The sequence below is a fragment of the Larus michahellis genome, chromosome 1 (genome assembly GCF_964199755.1).
Source record: "Larus michahellis chromosome 1, bLarMic1.1, whole genome shotgun sequence".
Classification (NCBI taxonomy): Eukaryota; Metazoa; Chordata; class Aves; order Charadriiformes; family Laridae; genus Larus; species Larus michahellis.
In genome coordinates, this window is record NC_133896.1 from 217,241,001 (window position 1) to 217,268,868 (window position 27,868).

The 27,868-nt window shown below is 44.7% G+C and overlaps 3 protein-coding genes across 8 annotated transcripts in view; 1 reads left to right on the forward strand and 2 right to left on the reverse strand.

Moving 5' to 3' along the window:
- PAK1 (p21 (RAC1) activated kinase 1) overlaps positions 1-822 on the reverse strand; it is a 110,101-nt gene extending 109,279 nt beyond the window's left edge. Inside the window, exon 1 of the mRNA XM_074572356.1 lies at positions 595-822. The gene's annotated coding sequence lies outside the window, so the exon portion shown is untranslated. The remainder of the gene's footprint in view (positions 1-594) is intronic.
- Positions 171-12,961, forward strand: AQP11 (aquaporin 11). The gene is made up of 4 exons (XM_074572360.1): positions 171-551; positions 652-1,308; positions 6,268-6,384; positions 11,419-12,961. The coding sequence occupies exons 2-4, from the start codon at positions 714-716 to the stop codon at positions 11,469-11,471; spliced, it is 765 nt and encodes a 254-aa protein (XP_074428461.1). The 5' UTR covers positions 171-551; positions 652-713; the 3' UTR covers positions 11,472-12,961.
- Positions 11,613-27,213, reverse strand: CLNS1A (chloride nucleotide-sensitive channel 1A). Of its 6 annotated transcripts, none has more exons than XM_074572364.1 (7): positions 27,017-27,213; positions 24,273-24,409; positions 21,869-21,979; positions 20,928-21,038; positions 19,743-19,916; positions 18,253-18,337; positions 11,613-11,860 (listed from the first exon to the last, which is right to left on the reverse strand). In XM_074572364.1, exons 1-6 carry the CDS (start codon positions 27,163-27,165, stop codon positions 18,270-18,272), a joined length of 750 nt encoding a protein of 249 aa, XP_074428465.1. In that variant the 5' UTR covers positions 27,166-27,213; the 3' UTR covers positions 11,613-11,860; positions 18,253-18,269. The 6 variants fall into 6 exon arrangements, with proteins under 6 accessions (XP_074428465.1, XP_074428468.1, XP_074428466.1 ...); XM_074572367.1 differs by having other exon boundaries at positions 11,751-11,860; positions 21,869-21,976; XM_074572365.1 differs by lacking the exon at positions 11,613-11,860 and adding an exon at positions 15,075-15,745 and having other exon boundaries at positions 21,869-21,976.
- Between the last annotated feature and the right edge of the window lie 655 nt (positions 27,214-27,868).

A 27,868-nucleotide genomic window follows, 5' to 3' on the forward strand; every position in this document is an offset into this window, starting at 1 on the left:
CCTTCTCCAGGCTGAACGACTCCCTTCCCTTCCCCTCAGCACCAAGGGCGGGAAAGCACCAGAGGCTCCCCCGCCCCGCGCCCGGCTCCGTTCGCCCCCCGCCGGCCGCCGGGCGCATGCGCAGTCCCGCAGCCCGCTCGCCCGCTGCCGGCGGCCGCCCCGGGCCGCGCAGCGCCCGGCAGAGGAGAAGGAGGAGAAAGGAGGCAGCACCACCGCCTCGCCTCACCCCGCCGCGGGGACGGACCTTATTCACCAGCCGCTTTCGCCTGCCCGCCCCCGCGGAGAGGGCGCGCTACCAACCCGGCCGAGAAATTGGCTCGCCTCCCCTTCCCCCGTGCGCTGAGGGGAGGAGGGGAGCTCCGTCCGACCCACCGCGGAGGGGCTGAGGGAAAGCGGAGCCCCCTCCTCGCCCCCCTTCCCCTCCCGTCCCTCTTTTCCACCGCAGGGAGAGACCTCCCTTCTCCTCCCCCCTTCCCAGGAGGGGAGAGGGACCCCCCTGCCCTCACCCCCCTGAGGCCGGCCTCCCCTGCCCTTTGCTCCCCGTCTCGACGGTGAGTCAGAGCCTCGCAGGTGGGGACAGAAGCTGGCTCCTACCTCGAAGGCAAAGGGTGGTCATATTCCCTCCCTCTCCCGCTTTCTTTCTCCCCTTAGGTGGCGGGGCTGGAGCAGGGCGAAGTCCTCCTTCGAGCTCTTCGGCCTGTCAGACTCTCGCCATGGCTGGCGGTGGGCTCGGGACCTCGCTCCTGCTGATGGCCGGCATCGTGGTGGCGGTGGGGCTGTGCAGGAGACTGACCCGCCGCCGGCTACGCTCCCACCCGCGCCTTTGCACTTTCCTTCTGGAGATGTTTAGCACCTTCCAGATCTGCGCCTGCACCAACGAGCTCTGCCTGCTCGGCAACGCGGAGCCAAAGCCGCACACCGGCCTCACGCTCACCTACGGCTTCACCGTCCTGCACGGCTTGACCCTGCCCGGCAGCACATGCAACCCCTGCGGCACCCTGCAGCCCATGTGGGGCGGTGGGACCTCGGTCAAGATGGGTGGACTCAAGATCGGCGCGCAGTTCGTGGCTGCGGTGCTTGCCAGGGTGTTTATGCACTTTCTCTGGAGGCTGGAGATGGCAGAGCCACATTATGGAGTGCTCTCGCAGGGCTGCGGCGACCCCATGCAGACTACAGAGATGCAGGCATTCTGCATCGAACTGCTCTTTTCTGTCGTTTTCCAGCTGACCGTCCTGCGAGTGGAAAGTATTAATCCCAAATACAGAGTCCATTTGATTGCCCTTCTCATCACCATGCTCGTCTATGCAGGTCAGTCTTTTTTTTTTTTTTCACTCTCTTCCTGCAATAAAGTTGTAACAGAGGTGTTTTTTATTTTTCTTAAAAGTGTTAAGATGCAAAATTATTTTTCTCGGATTACAAATAATGCGTTAAGGAAAGCCTTTCGCCCTACATATACAGAGTTCATTGTGGAGTTTATGTAAAGTTTGCCTGGTTAGATGCCAGGGAGGTGTCGGGTTAAGAATGAAATGAGTTTTGAATTTAAAAGGATGTCAAATCTGCAAGTAAATACAATTAAGAGTTTCACAGAACGCTGTTCAAATATCTCAGTGAAGGATCGTTTCATAATCCAACTTTATATAGCATGGGAGATTTCACACAATGTGCTCTGATTTCTAAGTGGCGTTGCGAGAGAACACCACTGTCTGAATCAGGAGAAAATGCTGATTGTGCAACGGCAGGGTACGGACCGGTAACACGGAAGTTTGGCTTTAAATAATGCATAATTCATACCAATGCAGCTTATTTAACTACGTTAAATCCTCTAATCAGAAGCAGGTATGGTTATTTGTGGAATGCATGCAGAATACCTCATGAAACCGAATGTAAAAAAAGAAAAATATTAGGTGCCTGTTGTGTCATGGCATTTACAAGAGTTTCCTGTCTCTGTGATGCCCTGTGTGGCAGTGTCCTTGCCTGATTGTCACCTTATGCTTCCCAGAGCTGGGACGCTGTCACTTGCGCAGCCTCTCGGGACCAGTGGGAAGGAAGAAGGGAGAGGAGTCAGTCTGAACTTCCTTCTGCTGACTGTTGATGCTGCCTGTTGTCCCCAGTGAAGTGCCAGAGTCATGTCACTTGTCACTTAAGGACTGCCCTGCAGGGCGCGGGTTGTACTGGAAAGGAGATTCTGTAGGTTGGGATACCGGGAGATGAGAGGGAGATGGTTCCAGAGCTCTTTGCTTGTGCTCCAGCCCCCACCACAGAGGCAGTCACCCAGGAAATGATCAAATCCATTTATGAGAGAGGGAGATTGATTGCTCTTATCCACAGACATCTGGGATGTCACTGATGTCTTGTCCAAAAGGTTTAACTGTGTTATGCTGTCCAACATAATAGCATATAGGAGAATAAAGTAGAGTCGAATTTTCAGATGTATTAATGAAAAAACCTTTACTCATTATGTTTAGCTGAAATTGGCTAATACCTGAAAGATTAAAAGAAGTCCATGGAGAATTTTGAGAATTAATTTAGCAATTTGAACTGCTTTCTAAAATTAATTTTTGAATGCAGAGGCACGGTGTCAGTCCATTTGAGCACGAAAAATATATTTCTGAATTGCTCACTGAAAGTGTAGCCAAAGATTATCCTGCCTCTTCTACAGGCATAGAAAGCTGGATTCCCGATTCTTAACATTCCTTTCCTGCTTAGCAAATAGTCACATAAAATAACACGTGTCACATTCCCTTTCTCTTCACTAGTTCATACAAAGAATTTATGCCCAGTGTCGTTGGCCAGGCTGGCCTCGTATCTTTTTCTAGCAGGAGAAAGCTGTGTACCATGTCCCCTTCCTTGTCATAAACTTGGACTTCTACAACTATCCAGTGCAGTCCATCTACCTGTGCTTCTAGGAAACATCAGACCAGCTGCGCCCAGGCCTCTTTCACATGCACAGTTTGTGCCGTTTTGTGTGCAGAACACCCTGTGCTACCTGGACATTTTTCTTTCCATTTCTTTTAATCTAGACTCAAGTCTACTGTAAAAATATATATGCATTTCGGGGAGCACATCCTGAACCTACTTTCATCCCCTGCTTAGTGGAACATCCACTTCTTTCTTGTTCACTCTGCTCCAAGCTTCCTAAGGGTTGCGCTCTTTGCTGTACACTCAATTTAAAAAAAAAGAAAAATAAAGAGGCGAGCGGTCCTCCCCCTGCAGTAGTCCTGAGCTGTGTTTAGTTTACTGAGCACTCTGAAGATGTGGATTGAAGCCTCCTGAAGTAGAAGAGGGTGTAAACCCCCAAGATCCCTCTTGCTGAGCGGGAGCAACCTCCTGCTACTAATTTCTGTGATGAAGTCACAGAAAGAAATTAATGGATCATAATGGATCTCTCTCTCAGTGGAAGGTTAGGTCAGTACACGTAGGACACCTTGGAGGTTCTCAGACCTTTCTTGCTGCTTCTTTCCCTCTGCTCACATCTACACACAAGCATTCCCCGGGATATCCTCCATTCTCCTGCCCCCGCTCCGTTTTGAGGACCCCCTTCCCACCGCCGCCCAGCACATCCAAAGGGCTAGGCAACCAGTGCAAATTTAGGCCAACTGGTAATATTCTTCCTTTTTCCTACAAAAATAGCAAATAGTTTAGAATATTGTATGAATAATGATTTTTCAAACTTTTATTCAACGGATACAATGTTCTGGCTAGGAACTCAGAAAAGTGCATTATATTTACAAAATAAAACTCATGCTAATGATTTCTTTTTAGACTCTGATTTTAAAAACCAAATCAATTGTGCCTTCAGGATCTAGGTTTATCACAGTTCCGAATGAAGCAGAAATCCTAGAAAATACATCTCGTACATAGCGTGTCATACTTCATTCCATGAATTATGTTCTGCTATGAATTTGAAAGCTGTATCCTGTAAAAGGAATGATTGCTGTCTAAAAAGGGACTGGAAGAAAGAATAGCTCTTATTCCAGTTTTGTTTGGGTAAAATTTAAAAGGAAAGCTGTATCCCTCTGGCTTACACCCATCTAAATGTATTGATACACACACAGGGCTCAGAAACGTTAAATCGCATTTATACGGTTGACTAAGTGAAGTTGTCGGAAAAAATAAATGTGGATAGGTCGCTGTTGTGTGTACCCCATAAAAAGATACTTAGACATGCCATGCAGCTTACTCCAACAAATAACATCAGATTATAAAGTATTTTCAAAATTACAAGATGTTCATTTCGGTTTTCTTCTACTTTTTCATAGTTAAAAATATTTGGATTTTTTTTTTTTAACGTTTAGTCTTACACAGATCAAATTTTTATAATAGTGCATACTGTACGCAAAAGCTCCAATACTGCATTCACTCTGTTTCTTCTACTAAATAGAAGGAAAAAAGGAACATTATGTCTTTCCATATCGAGGGAATGATTCAGAAACTAAGGACACAGACCATATACATGTTGGTAAAGAATATTTCTGGGTATTTCCTTTCGGAAAATATGTAATTAGGGGAAGAAAAAATACATCTTTTGAGGGCTTTTTCATTTACAGGCAATATTGCAATGAAGTCAGAACTGGTTAGATGTTTCTGAGCCTGACATATCAAGGTAAAAATGACATACGTATTTTTAATTCTGAGTTCCTAACTTTGCCTTTAGTAATTTCATTACCTCATCTTTTTAAGTTTTTATGTGTACAACAGCAAAGATGTAACACTTCTTTTGCCACGAAGTCACTTATCTTTTCTGGTACACAGACTGAAATGTTTAATACATATTTTTAAATAAGATTATACTAATGGCCCTGGCCTTGGTTGACATTCTAGTAGTTATTAGTAATGAATATTGAAGAAATACCGCAGTTAAAACTCTGTCTCATGTTTAATGTTCAGAAACAGCAACTGCCTCCTGAGAGTGAAATTCTGCTCTTGAATGTGTGTTTGTGGCTATAAAAGCAGAAGCAGTGAATTTATAAATAGATTAAAGCAAAGTAAATTATTGTAGATGGCCTTCCTGGCAACAGTGGGAGTTGTTAATGTGTCAGTGTGCAGAATAACAGCCGGTACAGTAAATCTGCGTGGCTGTTGAGAACAAGTGTAAAAACAGAGCAAACTGAGTAGGTCAACAAAGACTAAAACCTTCCCCAACTGTAATGACGATAAAAGAAATAATGAGTATATAGAAAGAGAAATAGAGGAGAATGACAAGGACCTCACTAAAACTTGCGGTAAATGATTGCGTGCTGATCACAAACAAGGATTGCAGCAGCATGATATTTGTACAAAGCATAAGTTCAAAGCTCACGCTAGCTTATTTGGGAAAAATCAAGAATAAACTTTAAGAAACTAAATAGACACAATTATATAATATTTTACGGGCAGAGATTAATAGAGAAAACAGATACGGGGTGGGTGGTAACTAGTAGTACAGAAATACAGATAATTTTGCTATGAGTAATGCTTTTTCTGCAGGATTGCCATGAGAGGAACAACATATGTCAGAATCAAAAACACTTACCTCCAGGTTTATCTGCAGCATAATTACAGTTTAGTCCCCACAATGCAATAGGTTTGGGTCTAGTTATTTAGAGAATGTTTAGGCGACTTCATTTACATCTGAAGTCGGAGGCACGGAAAGATGCTTGGCTGCTTTCAGCTTCCTTTTTAAAGGGAGTGGAGAGGGGTTTGCTTTTATTTTGTTGAAATAACATATAAAATGATTGTGACGGGTTTTCCCACAGTTATTACCACACGCTAGAAATTGATAGCGTAATATTAGTGTTTTATTAAGAAAGTACAGAGGTCAGTTTTGCAAGAACAGCGTTTGACAGGTTTTTCCCTTATCTTGCATGTGTGTTACGCGCGACCCGGGGATGTAATGAAAGCTCAGTATTTGTTTCCTAACATTTGTGCAATTTCTGTCTCTTCTAAAAGCGTGATACAGACTGCGTAAAGCAGCTTATTGTTTTATCAATAGAAACATTCACCGTTAGCCTAACCCATCTCCTCAAAGAATATTTGCCAGAAAGAGATAAAGGAAGTTATAGCCTACACTTCGCATATTTTAAAGCATTTTAGAAAACAGTTAAACTGTTAAACGTATCATCTTGTCAATAACTTCAGCAGAGTTCATCTGTTCAAGCGGTTTCTGCTAATCCGTTTTATTGCAGAGTGTGCGTTTCTTGTAGTATTGTGGATGTGCATTTCAATATTCATTTAAAATAAACATTAAGAAAGATGGTTTGATTTCATATTGTTTGCATTTTATTGCAGGTGGAAATCTCACGGGAGCAATATTTAACCCAGCACTGGCTTTTTCATTACATCCAAATTGTTTCTATGAGAAATTTTGGAGTTATTCACTAGTATATTGGATAGCACCATCCTTAGGTAAGTTCTTACTATTTTATGTATTTGAGAAAGTACATGGTTCAAAAAATGGCTGGTTTTATTTGACAGCCTACTCGTTTTCTGTTTTAAATAAAATCCAGAAAATAGTCAATTATAATTTATGTGTAGAAGTCATTCAGAATCATGGTTTTGTGTCGCAACTGTAAGCTACGTATTTTAAACTTGTTTAATACTGCTTGTAGAGCATGTGTAACACTCGGTTTTGTGAATCAAGCATCTAATACTGAGTCTTAACAGTTTTATTCACAAAACAATACCTACTGTTTTGATCAGGAAACAACCATATTAGGTTATATCGTTGTTTAGTTTAGATGTCACATTCAGAGTCTAAGTACTTTTGGGATACTTTGAGCAAGATAATGTACCTACCAAAGAACCACAACAGCCCAATTCTACGTGGAAAAGGGTTAGCGTTTAAGTTAGGGTTAACTAGTTAGTTATAAACCAACAGCTGTTTACTCTGGAGCGCGATCCTTTGGAGGCTGCCTGTTGTTTGGGACTTTATGTTTTGGTACTAAAATCCAGCCCGTTTGAGGCATGCTGCGTATTCACTGACCAAAGGCCCGCTTTAATATTCTAGCAGAATATGAAAAAGGAGAAAAGGCTACCTGAAAGTAAATACTAGCCTGATTAAGTTAAAAAAGAGAAACATACAGGTTAGCATGCAGTTTCTGTCTCGCTTTGTGACAGTATGCAAGGACATGGAGATGATTAATTAAAAAACCCCCACCCACAGGTATTAGGACAAATGCTTAAAATATGCTTTCTCAATTATTACTATTGTAATATCACACCTTTTTTATCTGTATAGCGTCTAAACTTTGCAGTTCCCATTCTATGTTTTTTCCCCCATCACTGTTGGAAACAACCTGTTTAAGAATAAGGAATAGTGGTAACTGGATTTTTTTCTAACTTAAATTATGGTTTTAATGTGGAAGCTATTGATTTTAACTTCTAGTTGTGTGCAGATGAAAATGCTCCATGTTGATTGTTTACAGTTAGCCCCTACAAATCCTGAGCTTTCTGCTTTGAGGGTATATAAAGCAGCAGCCTGCTAATCCCGAGTTCTTTCACGACTGTTAATCCTATTAGAAGGTACAGCAGCGACGAAGGTACAACAGCATGTGAAACGCACAGGGGAAACATCTGAAAGGGCTTCAGTTATAACAAATAACCTCTTTTTGTTGTTTGCATTAATGTCTGTGCATGTCCTACTTGCATTGACTCGCCGTCAAAAAGGGAGACAGAATTTTTAGTCTAACAAAACTTCACTTTAATACAGTTTTTTTAAGTTAAGACGTCCAAACAGGATGACTGAACAATAGAGTAAGCGTGATAAAAGCCCATGCACGCTTCCAGTTGGCAGCTAATGAAATGTCTCAGGCAAAGCTGCTGAGGATCACCTGGGTCCTAACAGAACAGGTGATGCTTCTCAGAATTCGGGTTTAGCTTTCTGGTATATTAACTGATTTCAACCTGGTAACCATTTTGACATTTTCTAGGTTGTAAACACTTGGGATTTAATATTTTGGCTGGGAGGCACTCTGAAACACCAAGTTCTGCTTTAGCAAGATGCGTCCTGCAGAACTGCTCTGCAGAAAGCCTTTAGGTGATTTCGGCTTGAGTAAGAAAATCAGCAGATGTCAACACAAATGCAACCACGACCTGAGGAATTTAGAATGTGATCAGGCATTAACGTTACATTTCTGTGGAAATTCATAACCAGCAGTTTATCATTAGTTAGCATATAGAGAATACATACAGAATATATTGAATTTATGAGAAAGGAACCGCAGCCCAAGCAGTTGTAGAAATGTGAATGTTGAGGACACATCCCTTTTTGTGCAGTGTCACTACTGTAGCCAAACATTCTGTTACAGGTCTCAGGTCTGTGGATCACCTGAAGGGCCGAGTAGTCTATTGGTAATACTAAGTTTCTCATTACAAAACCAGGGCGCTTCATGGATACATACAGACCTTATCGTAGAAACCAAGAGTTGTAAACCAATGTACGGTGTCTGTGGTGGAAGTATAGAAGAGAGAGTTACATTTGAAAACTGAACTGATGAATACAGGAGCGCAGATCTGCAAATCTAACATGAAAGGACATTTGTCTGACACTTTCTGAAAATAAGATAATAGCAAGAGATTTTTTTTTTCTTTCAAAATTGGACCAAATGATGAGGCATCTAGAAAAAAAATACCTGTTATGATGATAATAAAATTCTTGTGAAAAACATTTCTGAGCAGAATCATAAAAGTAGACGATGAGGGAAGGGATAATTTAAACTTAGTTGTAAAAATTACTTTCAGAATCCATGTCAGCAGAAACACTGTTTCAGGCTTCCTAGAAACTGGCCGAGTCATAGTGATACGCTAATCTGATGTCTCACTTTTCCCAGCATCAGCATCTGAGATGGTTACATTACTTTGTTCTTATTTTGGGGAAGTCTGTTAGGGGTTTTTGTGATTTGCTGTGGTAACTACCGCATGCAGAACCATGGGCTAGCACTAGAAAGTTCAAATTGCCTGAGCGAAGAAGCGCGATATGATCTCACAGCACATACCCACAAGGACAAGGAGACCGAGACCATTCTGTATAGACTGGATACCCTGATCTAGCTGTAAGCCAGTTCTTAACCATCAACTTTAAAACAATTTTCTTAGAAAGGACACTTAAAACGTGAGGGAGATTAATTATCACCTTCACAAGGGGAGGAGGAAGGGGAAGTTTACTTTTAGGGTAAACAAATCTGCTACTCGTTTATGATCTTTCATGACTATAATCTTGGAGCTGTAGTTAAGAACTCACTTTTCAAAATGGCTTCACTGAAGTTTTGGTGCAGGTGATTCTCCAGTAGCACTAAACCAGCTAATTCCTGTAGTGAATATAGATGTCAGCAAGCGTTAACGACTTAGCATGGGCAGACCTAAATTCTGCGCTGTGAACACAGAAGCAGGAACAGTGGAACAAAGACAGTTTCTGTTCTACTGCCAGAGGAATTCAAGGTAGTTGTGTCCAGGCGCGATTATACCATTAGCAGTGATGGGGACTGAGCTAATGCTTCTTTATGAGTACCAGGGAGATGGCAGTTACGAATGGAAGAGTTGGTGACAAGATACGGGACGTGAGGGCAGAAAAGTGGGATGCTCTTTCCTGGACAGGTGCCAGCTTAGCGTTCTGCTAGGCTTCTAACGCTATAAAAGCAGCATCAGTGCCCGCTTCTCTAGATCAGTTTTAAAAAAGACTAATACTGTTCCTTAGAAGAAAATGTTTTTTCACCATCAGGATAGAAAATATGTGCCACAAAAGTCACTTAGCAGTAGACGTAAATAGAGGTGAACAAGGGAGGAGACTTCAGGTGAAACTTTCTGCTCAGAGAAGGTATTCAGAGGTTCCCATCAAGTTCAGCACACTTAAGTGTGGAACTTAACAAAGAAATCCGAATTGCAAGTCCACGTGCACTGAAGTGATCAGCATCTCAGGGACTTGGTAGCAAAGGAGGGCTCAGCAAACAACTAGCAGAAGTCTCCTTCTCACAGACCCTGGTCCTCCGAGGGGCTTTCAGCTATGCAGACATCATCTGACAGAGCAAAACTTTTCTGCGGTGAGTGAACACAATCCAGGAAGTTCCTAGAAACTGTCACTGATGAAGTCTAACTCAAATGCTAAAGGGCCAGTGAGTGGTAATCCTGTACCTGACCTGCTCACAAACAGGGAAGAACTGGTGGTGAACGTGGCCTCTCGGGTTGGAGTCCTCACAAGAGTTCAGGGTCCAGAGGAAGACTGGGAAGGTACATAGCAGAGCTGTTTGCACTTTGGACTTCAGGAGAACAAATTTCTGCTTATTTAGGAATTGCTAGGTCAGTAGTAATTCCCTCGGAAGCTGCCACAAATGGCAGCAGTATCCCATGGGAAGGTGATTTTTCAAAAAAGCTTCCCTGAGAGCTCAGGAACACCTTTTGATGTGCAGGAAAACTTTTGAGGTAACTGTTCTCATTGGCAGACGATGTAACAGCAAGGCCACAAGTCGTGGCTTGGGGGGTTCAGAGTGGACCCCAGGAAAAGCTCTGGGAGAAGTGCTGCCCCATCCGCGGAGGTTTTTCAGGACACTGACCTATCTAGTAGCGTAGGCAATCGTCCTGCACTGAGTGGGAGATCCAACTAGAGAGAACAGAATCGCTTTCAGTAAGCATTTTTGTGATCTAGGAAGCTTCATAAAATACAGGCTATGGGTGAGGAACGCTGTCAACCAGAATCCTCTTAATTTCTGAAACGGAATATACTGATTTTTTTCCAGGAGAAAAAAAAACCAAAATGTGTCTCAATAAACTGTATTTAGGTGGCCTTCTTTGGACTCGATGATCTTTATGGGTCCCATCCAACTTGAGATACTCTGTGATTCTCACAGAGCATCTATAATCTCTAACTTTACCATTTTTCAGCTTCAGAATAAACCTTAAACTAGAACGATCTTCAAAAAAAAAAAAAAAACCCCCGCTGTGCTATACCTGCTTGCAGCCCCTAAACCCCATGTGGTTATCGAAACAGACGCCGGTTATCAAAACAGACACTGGTAGCAAACTCAGCCTTATCCCATCCTCTGAGGAGTGGCGGTTTGGCGCCTGGTTCAGTCACTTCTACGTCCAGTTACGGGGCAAGGAGGCTGATACCGCAACGGGCAGGTGCACACCTCGGATTCACCTGGTCAGGCTGCTCTCCCGTTGGCTTGGCTTATACAGATCAGAATTAAAACATTAAATATATAAAGAAAACCAAGATTAACTCCTAAGGATCACTGGCAGGGTCTGTTGAGGCTGTCTTTGTGAAAAACAAGGTGTTTGGAAAAGTACTGACCGCCTCGAGCCCTTTTAACAGAGAATTCCATTTTTCTGCAATTCCTGCTCTATTGCGCATCACACACTCAAATAAAGATAATGTCTATTTTCAGTACCGTGTCCTTCTCAGACACATTTAAATAAAGGTCCTTTTTCTGTAATTTGTCTCTTCAGGTACAATACTTGTGGCTTTTATATGGGATGAAATCCTTCCTCGGATATCCTGAGACCTCAAATGCTGAAATTTGGCAGTACTACATTAAAAATACTTCCAACATCTGCAGACGTGAAGCTTTCAGAAAACTGTTGACGTTGACTGCCATGCCACCTTTCAGTTGTATTTTCAGATAATCACGTTTGAAATATTTGACTTACAGAACTTTGTATTCAAATACTTATTTTGTAATAGCGTATCGGGATTTTGAGAATATCTATCTGCCGACATTTTCAGTTGAGCCATCTGAATGTGAAGGACTGTTAAAACATTGCAACTTTGTCACTTTAGCCATAAGTGCCATTTGCTGACCTTGATTACAACAGCGTGCAACACTAATTTTAGACAAATACCAGCCCTTTCAAGGTTTGATTTTATTGGATTTCTTCCCATAGAAGGCCCCTGCAAAAAAAAAAAAAAAGGAGCTGAAGATGTCATTGCTGTAGTGACCTCATCGTATTCCTACTTGCAATGTACGTACCTCTGGGAGGACAAAAGGCTCCACGACTCCCTAGAAGAGTCTCCACAGCTCTATTCCAGAGGTACCCTACACCAAAATTAAAAGTCTGTAGGACCAGCATTGTTTTAGTAATACCCGAGTGCAGGTAAGTAACACCTCGCTTCCTTTCGGCAAGGCTCTACCCCATCCCGTCCCGCTACAGTCTGCTGAATGTTTGTCTTGGTTGGAAAGAGCGGTAATAAAGTACCAGAAAATTGTGTAGACGCACACACATAAAAGGGCTTTTTAGGCAAAACCCCCCCTCCTGTTTTATCCGAGATTACTGCTGCCTCTTCACAGGGTAAAACAGACACAGCGTATACAGATGAATCACGTGGAACTTGATTTGTCCTTGATTTTATGTCACTCTTACCAAATCTTTTTCTTACAATAAATGAATTTGCAACACAGGAGAATAAATAAAAGAGCTAAAACCACGGGAAAGCTGCGTACCCGAAGGGGCAGGACCATGCCCTTCCCCGCCTCAGCTGAGGAGGACACCACCCAGAGGCACCAGCCTCTGAAGTGCCGTTTCAAACATCAGGTTTCTTCTTCTGGACGCATCTGAATTTTTATATATGCCAAAATGTCTTTTCCAAATTTCAAACTAAAGTCAGTTTTTCGTTCTGTAGTTACTAGGTTTGAAAGGAGAGAGAAGAAGGTCTCCGAAGATCCTAGGAGTAGGCCCCTCGACTCATTTCCCGAGTCCCCCTGGAGACCATACACTAAGAGGAAGGGCGGGAATGGGACAGGGTTGGTTTTTTTCACAGTAACATTATGAACCACTGCTGTTGTCAGCTATCTTTTTTGCAAGAGTTTGGGAAGTAAATATTTTCATGTAATTTTTTTACTTGTTGCAATAAACTCTTTTCTCATTTTAATTTTCCAAGGTATGTTTAGGATTATATTGCAAAAGGAGATCAACTGTTTGAACATGCTTTTCGTAGAAGAGTCTTAATCCACGACCCTGTATTCAGAAATTAAAATAAAATTGAAAAAAAATAGCTTGTTAATACGCTGAAGGGAACTGGAACTGCTGGGTTATCACTCAGCAGCACCGGGATGCTAGTGGGTGTAGGCCTGCTACAGGAAACCTATCTATCTTTGGTAAAACTCTTCAGGGCAAGGGACCGGGCAGCGCCACGCTGAGCCTGATGAGGTGCCATCCTTCAGCTGCTTTTACGTTCAGCTGCTGATTTTTAACTCTGCCACAGAGAGCGGCGAGAACAGAAACCCAACGCACAAGACCTCTAAAACCACAGAATCACAGTCTTCCAGTGCCGGAAGACTGCGCTCACAGCCCCCATGAATCACAGAATGGTTCAGGTTGGAAGGGACCTTAAAGATCATCCAGTTCCAACCCCCTGCCCTGGGCAGGGACACCTCCCACCAGACCAGGTTGCTCCAAGCCCCGTCCAACCTGGCCTTGAACCCCTCCAGGGATGGGGCAGCCACAGCTTCTCTGGGCAACCTGTTCAGGGTCTCACCACCCTCACAGCAAAGAATTTCTTCCTGATATCCCATCTAAACCTCCCCCCTTTCAGTCTGAAGCTCTTGCCCCGTGTCCTATCATTACACTCCCTGAGAGGGTCCCTCCCCATCCTTCCTGTAGGCCCCCTTTAGGGACTGGTATTTTTATACCACGTACTGCTTCTAGAACAGATGTTTTGGGAGGCTTCTACCCGTCACTTTCTTGCTTTACTGCTTTTTATCACTTTTACCTATTTTTAAAGCAATCCATACCTTATATTTTTCTTCTCCTAAGACTTTGCCTTTACTGGTGTCCTCAAGTTTTTAGCCTCATTTCTTACAGAAATGAGCCTGACGTCATGAATTGATCCACAGGTCTCCTTTAAACCCACGAGGCCCACAGGGTAAAGGTCTCAAAAATAAACCTCAAAGAGCATAAAAACAGGCTGCCAGGGAAAATAGAAAGCAGAGATACAAACCTACAGGCAGGCAAGGTCTGTTAGACTGGAGGCCCTACTTCCACGTCCTTTCCGACAGCCTGCAAAAGCAAAGTCCATGAACCAAACGCTGTCAGCTCTGACTTGTGTCTACATTGTTTATAGTGGCATAATACAGAGTTTTAAAAAAAATAAAGATCGGTACAAATCTGGGCGATTAACAAGCAGTTGCTCTATTCATAGCCACCAGAAGTAGAATATAAAATAAATAAAAAAAAAAAACCCAAAACCAAACCTGTCTGTGTTAACAACGAACGGTGACTTAAAATGGCATAAACCTTCTTTCCTAAACTACGGCGCCGGTAGAGTTTTTAAGTGTCCCAAAATCTCACTGTGCGAAGGTTCTCCAAATCCCAGCACAAAAATTAAAGCCTCGCTTTGTAGCCTCCTTTGTTCCGCTGTATCCCTCACAAAAATGTGCATACATTTACATAAACAGATATCCATATGTAGATACAGGGGCTAGTAAAGGCATTCTTCTAGAATGCCCCGTCGGGTAACACGCTGAATACCTCATTTCTTCAGCAATGTCAGTAGTTCTCGACGCTATTAAATCGCCACTAATTGGACTGGCATTCCTAACGAATATTCCACAAAGAGTGGTTGTAATTTTCGCACAGCTTGAAACCAACGCACGTCCCAACGTGCTACGCGAGACGGGACCGCTCAATACGATTCCGAGAGCGTAGAGCTGGTAAAGAAAACTCTTCATATACCAACATCATAGTAGTGAAAGAAAATTCACAAATCAACGTCAAATCAAATGAAAATGGAAAAAAGTTTACTACCACACTATCATTTGAATATTGGGGGGAAAAAAAAAACAAACCCTTGAATTTGCTGCCGTTGCCCCATGGCAAAACCACCACCAGCGAGATGGAACGGTACATGCACCAGCAGGACGAAGCTCTTGGTAATCTACAGCTGGGTTCCGACCTTTGGGATGTGCCAGACTAATTCTATCTTACAGGCGCGCTCTGCGAATGTCCTGCCCTTTTATCCTCACGTGTCGGTAAATGATGAAAATTACTTCATTGGACTTTTTTTTTTTTTTTTTTGGTGATAGAAGAGAGTGGTAAAGCTCAGACGACGTCAGCTCAGGGTTGCCAGCCGCTTGCTGAAGTAAAGGACTGAGAACTGCAACACGGAGTTGGTTGTGAGATACAAAAAAAATCTTAGTTTATTTAACAACGTTGTTAAACATTTCATACAAAGACACAAAACAGTTCTCTTTTTCCGGACTTCGCAGACTGGATTCCATCTCCTCTACCACCCAAACTCTGCTCTCGGAGAAATGAAAGGGACAGCGCTGACACGATAAAGCCAGTTACTCGAGGGGCATTAAATTTAGCTTTGCTTTTAATCCTTGGCCAACCCTATTTCCTTTTGGTCAAACTTTGTAACATTTCTATTTCCGTTCTACTCCACCGATGCAATGAACAGGTACAAAAATACGGAAAACCCTAGGGCAATCTAAAATTCTCTCCTAATTACAGCTTCATTTCTGAAGTCCCAGAATTCCTACAAAGGCTTCTTTGAAATGACCCCTGATTAGCCCCATTCAAGTGTTAGATGCAAGAGGTTTTATTGTTTTTTGTTGTGGGTTTTGGTTTTTTTTTTTGGTTTTTTTTTTTTGTTTTTTTTTTTTTTTTAAATAACCCCATAGTGGTCAGAAATGTCAAACCCTGTTTTAAACATCTATAAAAGCATTTATAGACCTAGATGTCTAAGCTTAAGATCATTAAAAGAAAGGTTAACTCCCGATAGTCACTGCAATGCCTTCAGTTTTACAGCTTATTCTGGAAGTGCCACAAGAGGGATCTGAAAGATACAAAACACCAAGTTTACAGAATTGGCATGAAAATAAAAGCTTATTAACCTTTACAGAGCAGTTTGCAGTCCCAGAGGACAGCACTTGACGGCGAACCCACTGATTTTCGGGAGGGTGGAGCGTCTTTGCCTGCGACGGCAGCTCTAAACTGAGGTCAGCTGAGGACAGCACGCGACGACAACCCGCAGCTGCGCCCTGGAAGACCCCGTCGCGCCACCACGCGCAGACCACACCGGTTGCTTCGGAACAATTACGCAACCGCACGATGCGACAGACAAAACGCCGCTTATTACAAGACCAGTGGAAACGTCCCACATCAATTGTCAGCAAGTCTTCCAGGAGCTTCAGCAAGCGACTGTCACATCTCGTTTGGGTAACGAGCGGGAACATGCAACACGAGCATCCCACAAGGGCATCGCTTTAGGGGCAGGGCGGTGCGTTGCTCTCTAAAGGATCGCCAACAAGATGTTCCTGTAAATCGTTTTTGCAGTTCAGAAGGTTAAAAGGGCTGAGCTGCTCCACAGAGTACCGAGAGGATCACAGCGCGCTCCCCCTCTGCCCCGTTTTCAGAGCGCAGACCCACGCCAAAGTTGTCAGCAGGGTGATTAGCACAGACCTGCAAGAGCTGTTCTTGTCACTTCGCACCTTCAGTTGTTTATTGCTGCCCTACACCCTACGTTTTGAACCTACTTAAATTACATCAGCGCACAGGGGCTGGGGGGTGCCCGTCACACCCACAGCTCCCGAACTGCCACTTGGAGAAACGTCACCCCAACACTTGACGCTGCACTCGCCGATGGCTTGATCTGCCCCAACAGGCTCCACAGCTCTGAGCAGCGCGAGCAGAAGGACAGGAGGACTCCCTACACAGTCACCTCCTAATTAACGAATCTCCCACGGCCACCTGCCGCGCCGTGGAAGGCACGGAGTTAAGCAGCAGGAAGAATTCCACTGACCAAAACTACTTCTTTCAGGGTGTTTTCCACCAGCACTTTCAGGCTCCTCAGAGACCTGCCACCAGCCTCTAACTCTCCGTTATCCGGCTCAAGTTTAAACCGGGACAATACGCATTCAAACTGGAATTTTCAACAGCACAATTTAATTTTTTTTTTTAATTTATTTTTTTTTATAAACCGTGGACCAAAATCATCTTGGAGATGGAGACATCAGAGCCAAGCTTTCCATTCACTAAGAGGCACTTCATCTACAGCTGAAGAGGTTTCCCTAATTTTAAAATATGCCCTTTATCAAATACGATAGCCACCCAGTGGAGGGGCAGCCACTATCTTGACTTATTTTTGTAAGAGCTCTTCCTAGCGTAGGAAGAGCAACTGAAGAGAAGTTTGAGCTCTTACACCAAACAAAAAATACTAATTCAGGACCAGCGGCAGTGGTCGAGATCAGAAATCTCAGACAAACAGGATTTCAGAAAGTCAGAAACAAAGTAAACCAAGCAAGGGAGGAGGAGAGCAGATGTGCATCGCCCCTCCGCAACAGCCTGTTCTCAGTGACACTCTAATCCCTAACCAACTACTTCTGACCCATTTCCATCAGCTTCTTTCAGCATGTCTTCTCATTTGTGGCCCTTTCCTCCCCTGCCCCTCTCCTTTTTCCTCCCCCGAGCTTTTGGCTGGCCACCTCACAACTGTTTTCTCCGGCATTTCAAGCGGGATAGTTCCGTGCTCACAGTCCCACTTCCGAGAGAGGCAGAAGAACTGCGACAAAGCACCAGCCCTCGAGCAGCACGTGCCAACTGGGCGCTAGCGAGCACTGCTGAGGCAGGGGTGGAATCACAATCCCGCTGTGCCTCTGCAGCGCTGCAAACGCAGTGCCAGAAGCGGCTACCCTTCCTCTCCCACCCAGCGCCAGCGAGGAAACGCTGGCACATCTTGTAATGCCACTAACGGGAGAAAAGCAGTTCAGGTGATGGCAGGCAAGAGGGGACGCTGGTACAACCACCTCGGCAGGGTGCTGTCTCTCAGTAGCGCGTTTCTGACCACAGTCACATCCAGATTGCTCAGAAACTTTACCAGGAACTGTTCCTGCTCCGCTTACAGTGAAGGAAGAGATGGACTCATGGCGCTGTGAAGTGTTCTGCCCCCTTGAAAGGCCTGGGAAATCTTGCACACTAAGGGCGAAATAACGGATGCTAAGGACAGTAACTTCCCAGCAGCGGCTCCAGCATTTATATATCAGTATCTAAGAGCCTTTGAGATCGGATAATTCTTAATTTACCAAACAGCTAACCTGTCTTCCAGAGAGACACGCCCGTGCAGCATGACGGTTTATGCCGATAGGCAATTTTGGACAGGTCATTGAACATCTTTCCATACTTGTGATAACTACAGCCACCTTTTCCTTCTCTAAATCGCCACCATCCTGACACCACAAGATACTTCCTACAGGAAGTCTGGAATTAAGCGCATCACACAAGTTACAGAGACAGAAGGCTCTGCAGGACTGAAAAGCATTGCTGTTGGAAGACAGAAGAACTTACAGCAGCGTACGTCCTCCTCAGTGATCGACTTCTGCGTCTTCAAACTGCCCCGCAACTATTGGTGCTATGTCCACCTCCATCCCATCTGGAAAACAACAGCCAACAGTCGGTAACGCTGCAGGCTCAAAAGCGGACGTTATCGCAGGAGAGAGAGCGAGTGCCCTCTGTTGACAAGAGATGACCAGAGCAGAAAACTCCTTTGCTGAACTGAAAGCGGCGCAAGGAAACACCGATGTGCTCACAAGTTTCTGGGTTTGTTCCAGCTCTATCAGTCGGTCACTCGAAGAGTCACCGCTTCCTACAACCTCATCTCACCCCGCCTTATTGTTAAACACCAGATTTAAACTATTTCATTTTTTTAAATGAAGTTTCAATGTAACAAATGCCATGATTCCTTTTAAAAGCTTTAATGACGTTCCACCAGAAAGAGGCCAGATCCTGTTCTGAAATTGCTCTCAGCAATCATAAATGTGAAGAAAAAAAAAAAAAAAGGAACAATCGCTCTATACTACAACGTCAAAAAATAACAGAATTCCGAAACCGAGCAGCCCTGGGGATATCAATAATTGTAACAAACCAAGAAGCAGCACCGTAGCAAATAAGATCAGGAAGGCAATTAAAACTGATGAAGATGGCTTTGAGACACGTGACATATTTGTGGTTCAATTTATGTTAATTTTCAAAATTTTGGGGCTCAGAAACCTGACAAAATTTTCAAATGAAGGGCACTGCTAAAAGAGGAGTATATCACACCCAGGGTTATCTTTACATTATATAAAGGTATTCCAAGTTGTGGAACAAAGAGAACCTGTAAACAACTGACAAAGCAAATAAAGATTAAAAAAAAAAATCATCCACGTGGGATCAGAACAGACGAGTTATGATTCTGTTGATTATTCTAGGCAAGCTGATAGCTAGAAATCCACAACAGCCACACCATTTTTCATCCTTCAAAAGTGTCAAGCCATACTAAAGCACTGAGATTTATATCAAAAAAAATAAATAAATAAAAGCAGCAATGCTACTAAACTACTTCCCTGTTCTTCTCCCAGGTAATATATCGCTCCAGTGAAAACAGCACGGAGAAAAGGCAAATTTTGAGAGATTAGGGAGTTTTCTGACAAAAGGAAACCTTACTCCTTAAACGTACGTTTGAACAACCAGCAGCATTAAGAGACAGTATCCTTCAGAAAAGCAGATTTTTTTAAAAATCTGTTCCAGTGTATTTCAACGATTCTGAATTCACACTGAACTCTGTAAAGACAATTATTAACTTACAATTTAAGGTATTAAAAAAAAAAATACTATTGCCTGTTTAGAGCGGAAATTGCTTCCTAATCCCAGTGTAGACTGACAAGTTTAATTTTTTTTTTTTTAATGCTAAATCAACTTCGCCCTACCACTGTTCCAGGGAATCATATCAGGAAAGCCTGGCCAGAGTGGAGACCCACTGCTTTCACATCTTTTAGTCAAAGAAAAGCATTTCTTACCTTCAAACTCCCTTATCGAGTCTTCTGTTCTCACTCCAGCCATGTTGTACTGACTGCTGACGGACTGGGCTAACATGCCTTCTAACCTCTCCAGGGTGGCCTGACCTTCTGCAGTTAAATGCGACAATCCTTCTTCGTAAGTGTAAAAGCTGGGGATGTCACCTTGTTCTAGCTCTGCAAAAATATGTTCGTGTTTATCAGACCGGAGTTTAGGAGCCTGGATCAAGCAGGGGAGGAGGAACAGGACAACAGCTAGGCAAATTATGCTCCGATTAATTGACTGAGATTAAAAGGCTGCTTGTATCGGCTATGGAACATACAGAGTGACGTGAATTGACCACGCCATGGCAATGGCACTGAACTTGTGCTACAACATCCAGTGGGAACAGGAAAGGCTGATATTTGTGTCTTGGGCCTTTTGAATCGTAGAACCATTTAGGTTGGAAGGGACCTTAAAGACTAGTTCCAACCCCCTGCCATGGAGGGGGTTGCTCCCCTAGAGAGACACCTCCCACCAGCCCAGGTTGCTCCAAGCCCCGTCCAACCTGGCCTTGAACCCCTCCAGGGATGGGGCAGCCACAGCTTCTCTGGGCAACCTGGGCCAGGGGCTCACCACCCTCACAGCAAAGGATTTCTTCCTAATGTCTAATCTAAATCTCCCCGCTTTCAGTTTGAGCACTTAACCCTTTGTCCTATCACTACAAGCCCTTGTAAAAAGCCCCTCCCCGGCTTTCTTGTAGGCACCCCCTCAGGTACTGCAAGGCTGCTATAAGGTCTCCCCGGAGCCTTCTCTTCTCCAGGCTGAAACCCCCCAACTCTCTCAGCCTGTCCTCCCAGCAGAGGGGCTCCAGCCCTCTCAGCATCTCCGGGGCCTCCTCTGGACCCGCTCCAACAGCTCCATGTCTCTCCTGTGCTGAGGTCCCAGAGCTGGAGGCAGCACTCCAAGTGGGGTTGAGAACAACGTTTTTGCTGAATTCCAATGATTTATGACAGCTAAACTACAGATATTCTGCAGATTTCTGAGGTTTTACACTGTCCCTGTGTCACAAAGAATGATTCAGCAAGATGAATAATAAAGAAGAAACTTCTTAAGAGACCAAACCATTCTCATGACAGATACCATAGGAGAAGTTCCAGGTATCCAAGAGCTGGTAGGGATTTCAGAAGAAAACAACTGTTACAAACCGCGGGCCTCGACATCGTACTCCTCCCCTTCATAATCATTGTCTGAATCTTCATCGTCTGGGTCTGGGTGCAGAGCTTGGCATTCACACATCGCTGAGAACATGGCTTCCACTGTAGGAACACAAACGAACACAAACCTCCCTCATTTCTCCACCAACACCCCACAACAACAGACAAAAAATCCTGGCCTGAGTGATCAAAGAGATTGAGAATATTCCTTTACCAGAACCACCACTGAATTTGTATTTGAAAACATCACCCAAGCAGTCATGCAAGAAACAAACCAGGTTTGTTCAAAGCCTGATGTTTTACCCTCTTACCAGCACTTTCCATTATTTCACTGATGAAAAAGCCTTATCTCTGGACAATTCAGCCTGCGGTCACCCACTGCAGGATTCCCTGCCACTGCAGGATTCCCTGCCACTGCAGGATTCCCTGCCACTGCAGGATTCCCTGCCACTGCAGGATTCCCTGCCACTGCAGGATTCCCTGCAGCATCTAATACATAAAATTCTTAAAACTTGGATCCAACTGCAAGCTCCACACCAGACGGGATACGAATGCTTTCCAGAGGTAGTGTCTGGACATTAGCATGTTCCTAATAAAATTGTCGCTGACTCACAATATCACTGAATTTTGTAATTAAAAATATGTTTCCCATACAAGCTCTCTACAAATGTATATAGATAAGATTATCTATGTCATGTATTTATATTTAAAAGACCCATTTTAAAGCACTGGAATTTCCCTTGAGAAGCAGCTGCTTGAAATATTCCAGCTTCAAGCAAAATAAAACAATTTACTTTGTTCTTCTCAGCACACAGAAATCAAGTAAATAGAGAAGGACAATAAAAGATCACATCGTTTACACCTCCCTACCCCAGCGTCTGCCACATATAGCCAGGACTTTAAGCTAAAACGCGATTTCCTTCTTCACTTACAGGCTGATTTGTCACTAGGTACAAATCTGAATTCCGCAATGGGTTCAACGTCGTCATCACTGTCTTCCTCCTCCTCTCCTTCAGCCATGGGAGCCTCTTTTGTCCCCTCTTCTTTAGGAAATTGAAATATTTAAGAGAAACATGTTTATTTTGTCAAAGAAGTCGCGTTTGTTTATTCTTTCAGGAACACACAGGTAATCAAATCAGAGACCTGGACACAACCTGAGAGAGGCAGAAACACACCCACTCCCATCCACGCTATGGATATATGAGGCCCTCTCACAGCACCTTGACAACACGTGCAACGCACACAAGAACTTCTCCATTTATAATTTTAGGACTTTAGATTTCTGCAATGGTCACATGATGTATTCAGGCACTTTAGGAAAGCTGCCTGACTCTTATTAAAAACAACTGTGCTCCAAAACCCAAAATTCACAATTGTTATCATTTACTTGCACAATGCTCTATATGTATTTTTTAAAATCACATGAATTTAACAGATCCTTAACACTACTGTCATGAGATCAGGTCGCTTCCAGTGTGGCCTCTCACAGAGGACTCTGACATTTACAGAAGATCTCGACTCGATTTCTGACATTCCTAGCCAGCCAGCAAGATGTCAGAGGTAGAAAGCACACCCACAGCCAGTGACAATCGTGGGCAAAACTGCGCTTCCCAACTTCTGCACACAAGTGAGCAACAACGTGATGTTTTACTTTCCATAAATATAAAAACCACAAAGAAGATGGCTTCAGTTCATCGCTTTGTGGCTGGGGACACAACACTGACAGCCTCAGAAGTGCAGAATTCTTTTCTGCAGAAAAAGAGGCATACAGTTAAGGCCGTTCCACCGAGAGTGGCTTTTATCACAAACAAAACTGGCACCACCAAGAATACGAAGAAGCCAAGAAGCTGCCAACCAGCTGCCCCCAAAAATGAAGTGTCCAAGGAAGCTGCCCAGTCCTTTTCCAACTGACACCCGCGGGCACAGCTTGTTACTGCTGAATCCAGCTCTTTGTTTTCAATGAAGTCAAGCTCTGACCGCCTTTTCTAAAAAAGGGGCGAGGACAAGGCACATGCCCACAGAAAGCGCAACAAAAACTTTCAGAGGAAAAACAAAATGTACCCTGCCCAACTGAAAGAAGGAAGACTCCTGCAGCCAAAGAAGTGGGGAGGTTTGGGTTTAACACTTTAATCCAGCAGCTAAAATCCCTGGCCAGGGATGGACTTGAAAACTAAACAAACCTTCTACTTGCTGTAGAAGATTTACTGTAGCCAGAGTTCATATATTTAAAAAAAAAAACACAAAACAACAAAAAAAAACCCACCACACAAAGAACTCCCACAAAAAATCAGTCTATTTAGGATTTCTAGATAAGAACTATCACAGGATATCCCTCTTTTCAAACCCCATTATCAGAATGAATTAAAAGCTGTAAACACCTTTCTTCAGACTAGGCTCAGGTCACTTCAAAATAAACACAAAGGAAAACGCGGAGGAAAAAACAATAGGTGCATGTACACATTCTCTCATTATTTGTGGTGACAGACTTTCAGAGAACATTAGTAACATGAGAGAAGGAAAAAAAGGAGAAGTATTAATAGCTTAAAAACGCCTCTGCCTCCTCAGAGTCTTGTCAGTGCTTTCGGTATATAGACTATTTAAAGAAAAATTAAATGCCAGACTTTAACTACAATGACTAGTAGGCATGAAGGGGAAAGGAGACTTGCTCAATACTTAACACCCGCGACTCTTAAATTGAGACGGCAGTTTATCACACTCTTAAAATATTAACAGGTCTGCCAGAAGAAAAAAATCAACGCATCAAAAATATAGAAAATCTTCATACAAACAATGGAACAGAAAGCTTGTTTGCTCTAGGTCAAAGCAAGACTGGTCGAAAGGTTGGATCTGTGGGAAATCTACGAAGATCCATTAAGCCTGGTAACATGAGCTGTTGCATTTTTTTTAAACAAGCTGCGGGAGAAAATGAATGAACGCTTGCAGGCTAATGGGAATCAACAGGAATTCATAAAGCCTGGAGAGGGTAGCAACATTAACATAAATTCAATAAAGCAAATATGATACTTAAGTTGGAATCACAGGGAGAGAGCAGAGGAACAAAATTATTTAAAACAAGTGTAAGAGAGCAGAGAATTGATTTTCAGCGGCTCCAGCTGTACGTATTCCCATGCTGAGAGCTCAACAGTACAGAAGCGACTCTGAACAAGGGCAAAGCTACACTTCTAAAATAACTGCTCTTCAGAGAAATGAAAAAGCAAATACAAGCTATTACTTGAATGAAGCATATAATTTTTAAAAACTAAATTTACTCTTTTTGAAGAAGAAATCGTGCCACTCAGGACCACATGGGAGCACTAAGCAACACTCGGGGCATACCTTCGAATTTGGCATTCACCATGACGTACAAGTGCTCACACGGGTAGGCGCTCAGGTCTCTGGAGACGGCATGTAAACTTATGGTGGGATAATCCAAGGTGAAGCCAACTCCGGAGTTTTCCAGCCAAGACAGGCGACTGACATGGAGGGGGAAAAAAATAAGAGACAAGTTAGAAACCAACAGAGGAATCTAAGGTACACAACTCATGCCTGCAGAAATGCACACCAACCCCAAGAAGTGAGTAATTCCAGTCAAGGCACTTACCCCACTCTCAGGTAATACAGTCCTGGACCTGCCCAAACAGGACCTGGCAACAGCATAACTAATGGCCGAGGTAAAAGAAACCTTTTCTTAAAGAACGCGAAGCTGAGCACCCCAAACACATTTCAGCCTTATCACATTTACGCTAAACCCTGAATTTCCCTCCCTGTCTCTTCATTTTCTCCTCTCTGTGGGTATCTATCATCCCAAAGCTTACTGCAGAGGTTCCAGAGCGTGACCGATAACTCAAACTATTAAACGTTCTGTGGTTTTTCAAGATAAAGTGAATACTGAAAGGAAAGTCACGATGGTAATTTCTGGAGGATTATACATCTGATGCGGGTATAGCCTGTATGTAAAAAACCCACCAGTTCTGTGACCAGCAGCGCTAACAAAGCCAGGTTATGGTTTTCCCCTCCCTCACAACTTATGTGCTATAACCTCTGCTTCCCCCGGTTTTCACGCTGATCCCTAACCACAGGCAAGAGGCAACATGGGTTGTCACCACTGGGCTGCTACCGCCTTCCTATCAGAAAGATCAATGTCTTCCTAGCAGCTGAGAAATCAAACCCAACCCAGTTTTGGGTGTCTGTGATCAATGAGGTCAGACAGCAAACAGGAATACTGAGAGGCAGAAAGTGAGACCCCCACCACACGCAAAACTCAGCCTTCACAAGTTTTTCTGGAGGGACAAAACCCACCCCTGAAAAGGTCACAGAAGACTCCTCGCCTCAGGAAATCAGCCTGAGAGCAAGAGCTAGCGCAGTGGGAGCAAGGAATTTCTTTCCTAGCCTCACTCGGCCAGTTCTCAACATTTACAGCTGCTGACGTACAGTCAGTACACGGACCCAAGGCCGCATTGTCCGCCCAGTTCTCCCACATCACGGCACTCCTGCAGACGCTGGCGGTTTCTATTCATTACCAGCAACTGACTCTGGTAAAAGCTCGGCGACACGCTCGAAAACATGTTGGGAAGAAGCTGGCAGACTTGTACGTGCCTCACACAAAGATCTACTGAAAGCAAGTTACAAGGAAACTCAATATTACACGTGTTGAAAGCAGATGCTTTGTGAACAGAAACCCTTGTGTCTGCAACCAAACAAAACAGTAATTCCAGAGAGATTCCTCTCCAAGAGGAACGCAACATCACTAACAAGTTCAGGTGGGGCAAAAACGCCTCAAATAATATTACCTGGCTTATAAACGTTTCAAGGTCTAAAGGTTTTAAAAGACAATTCAGCCCTTGGTGCACATTTTAGATAACGTTTTTGTTCTAATATCACTCTAACACTCTTCCACTGCAGAAATATATTATAACTAAAGCACTCTTCCATGGTTAAAGAAAATTATGTTGCCTTTATCAACAAGCTGTCGTCTTGAACTGTGCAATGCAGGGAGGATTTAAAGGACATTACAGGGTTCAGATAACATCTTCCAAGATAACTTATTTCTGCCTAGTAAGAACACAGAGTGTCTACGTGATTAATGCGATGTGAGAGACTTCACAGAACCACAGTAGTTAATGACAGCAGAAAACCAACAGCCCTGTTCACTCCCCTGTCAACGGAAGAGAGGTGCCATGTGTTTTTCATGTGCCAACCATCAGGGCTTCCTGGCTGTGCTGTTCCCTCTTGCGTTGTTTGAAACACCATTTACAGCAGGAATAGTGGGGACCCCCCTCAGAGCCTGCCCCTCACAGCTCTCTTTAAGGGCCTTCCTCACATGACAGCCCCCCTCATCCAACTCACAGAATTGTAGGGTTGGAAGGGACCTCTGGAGATCATCTAGTCCAACCCCCTGCCAGAGCAGGGTCACCCACAGCAGGTGGCACAGGAACGCGTCCAGGTGGGTTTGGAATGTCTCCAGAGACGGAGACTCCCCCACCTCTCTGGGCAGCCTGTGCCAGGGCTCTGCCACCCTCACAGGAAAGAAGTTTTTCCTCATGTTGAGATGGAATTTCCCATGTTCCAGTTTGTTCCTGTTGCCCCTTGTTCTGCCACTGGGCACCACTGAAAAGAGTCTGGCCCCATCCTCTTGCCACCCACCCTTTAGATATTGATGAGATTCCCCTCTCAGTCTCCTCCAGGCTGAACAGCCCCAGGGCTCTCAGCCTCTCCTCATAAGAGAGGTGCTCCAGTCCTTTGATCGTCAAGGACGTGGAAGAAGGGGGATGTGGAGTCCCCCACGTCCCCCTTCGGGCAGGTCCCGTCAGGGTGACCCCACAGTCCCCTCAGGCGACAGAGCCCCTTAGGGTAGCCCCACACTCCCCCCAGAGGAGAGGATCCACCCCGCCTGGTCTCCACCAGCTCCAAGGGGAGGCCCCTCATAAGCCGCCCCCGTCAGGAGAAGCCATACAGTCCCCTCACACGGCATCCCCGGTTCCTGCCGGGCAGCCCCCCCTCAGGGCAGCCCCCGCACCCCGAGGCCTACGGGGCTCCCACGAACCGTCACTCCCCACAGGCTCAGGTTCCGTCCCCCTCACCTCTCGGCGATGTAGAGGGTGCCGGCGCCCAGGGTGCGCCCCGCCAGCACCGCCTCCGTGTCGGGCTGCCGGTGGCGAACGCCCTCGGCGGGAGGCGGGAACCGCTTGAGGAAACTCATGGCGCCGCCGCCACCTCCCTCCTCCACCATGGCCGCTGCCGCCGCCTCGTCCGCGGCCGCCGGAAGCGGAACCACCGCGAGGGCCGCCGGAAGCAGACCTCCTCGCCCCGCGGGGCCTCTCTAGGCACGTCTCTATGGTCCCCACCCGCTGCCATGTTGGGGCCGTTCCCGCCTTGACGGCGGCCGTCGGCGGCCCGCAGGGGAGGGGCCGGTGTTTCGCCTCAAAACGTCCGTGTTCCGGAGGGTGAGTCGCGGTCCCCCTCCAGAGCGATGCGATCTGTGATTCAAGAGCGTCTGCGTCGGTCAGTTTTTTGAGTAAAATTTTCTTTATCTGGAACAAGAGAAGCACAGAGGAGTGCTGAGGTGGTCACTGGCAGTACTGCCCAATGACAGTTGGTGAGCTTTAGCCTGTAAATCTCAAAGGAAAAAACAAACGCAGCAGCTTTTTGGTGAACATTATTAGATGCTGGAAAGGGAATTTTAGGTGGATGGCCAGCACCCAGTGCCTGGTACGCATGGTACAGGGGTAGACATGGAGAAGAAAAAGAAAGTCACAACGACCTGAATTGCTTAAAGGATATCCAGCTGATTTCCCTCAGGAGTGACCAACTTGAGGTCAGGAGCCCCATGCTGCCGCGGTGTGTACCTGGTGAGCCTTGGCACAAAGATTGCAGTGACAGGAGGGCTGCCATCCCCTCAAACGCTGGCCCCGCTTCTCCCCCTGGTTTTACAC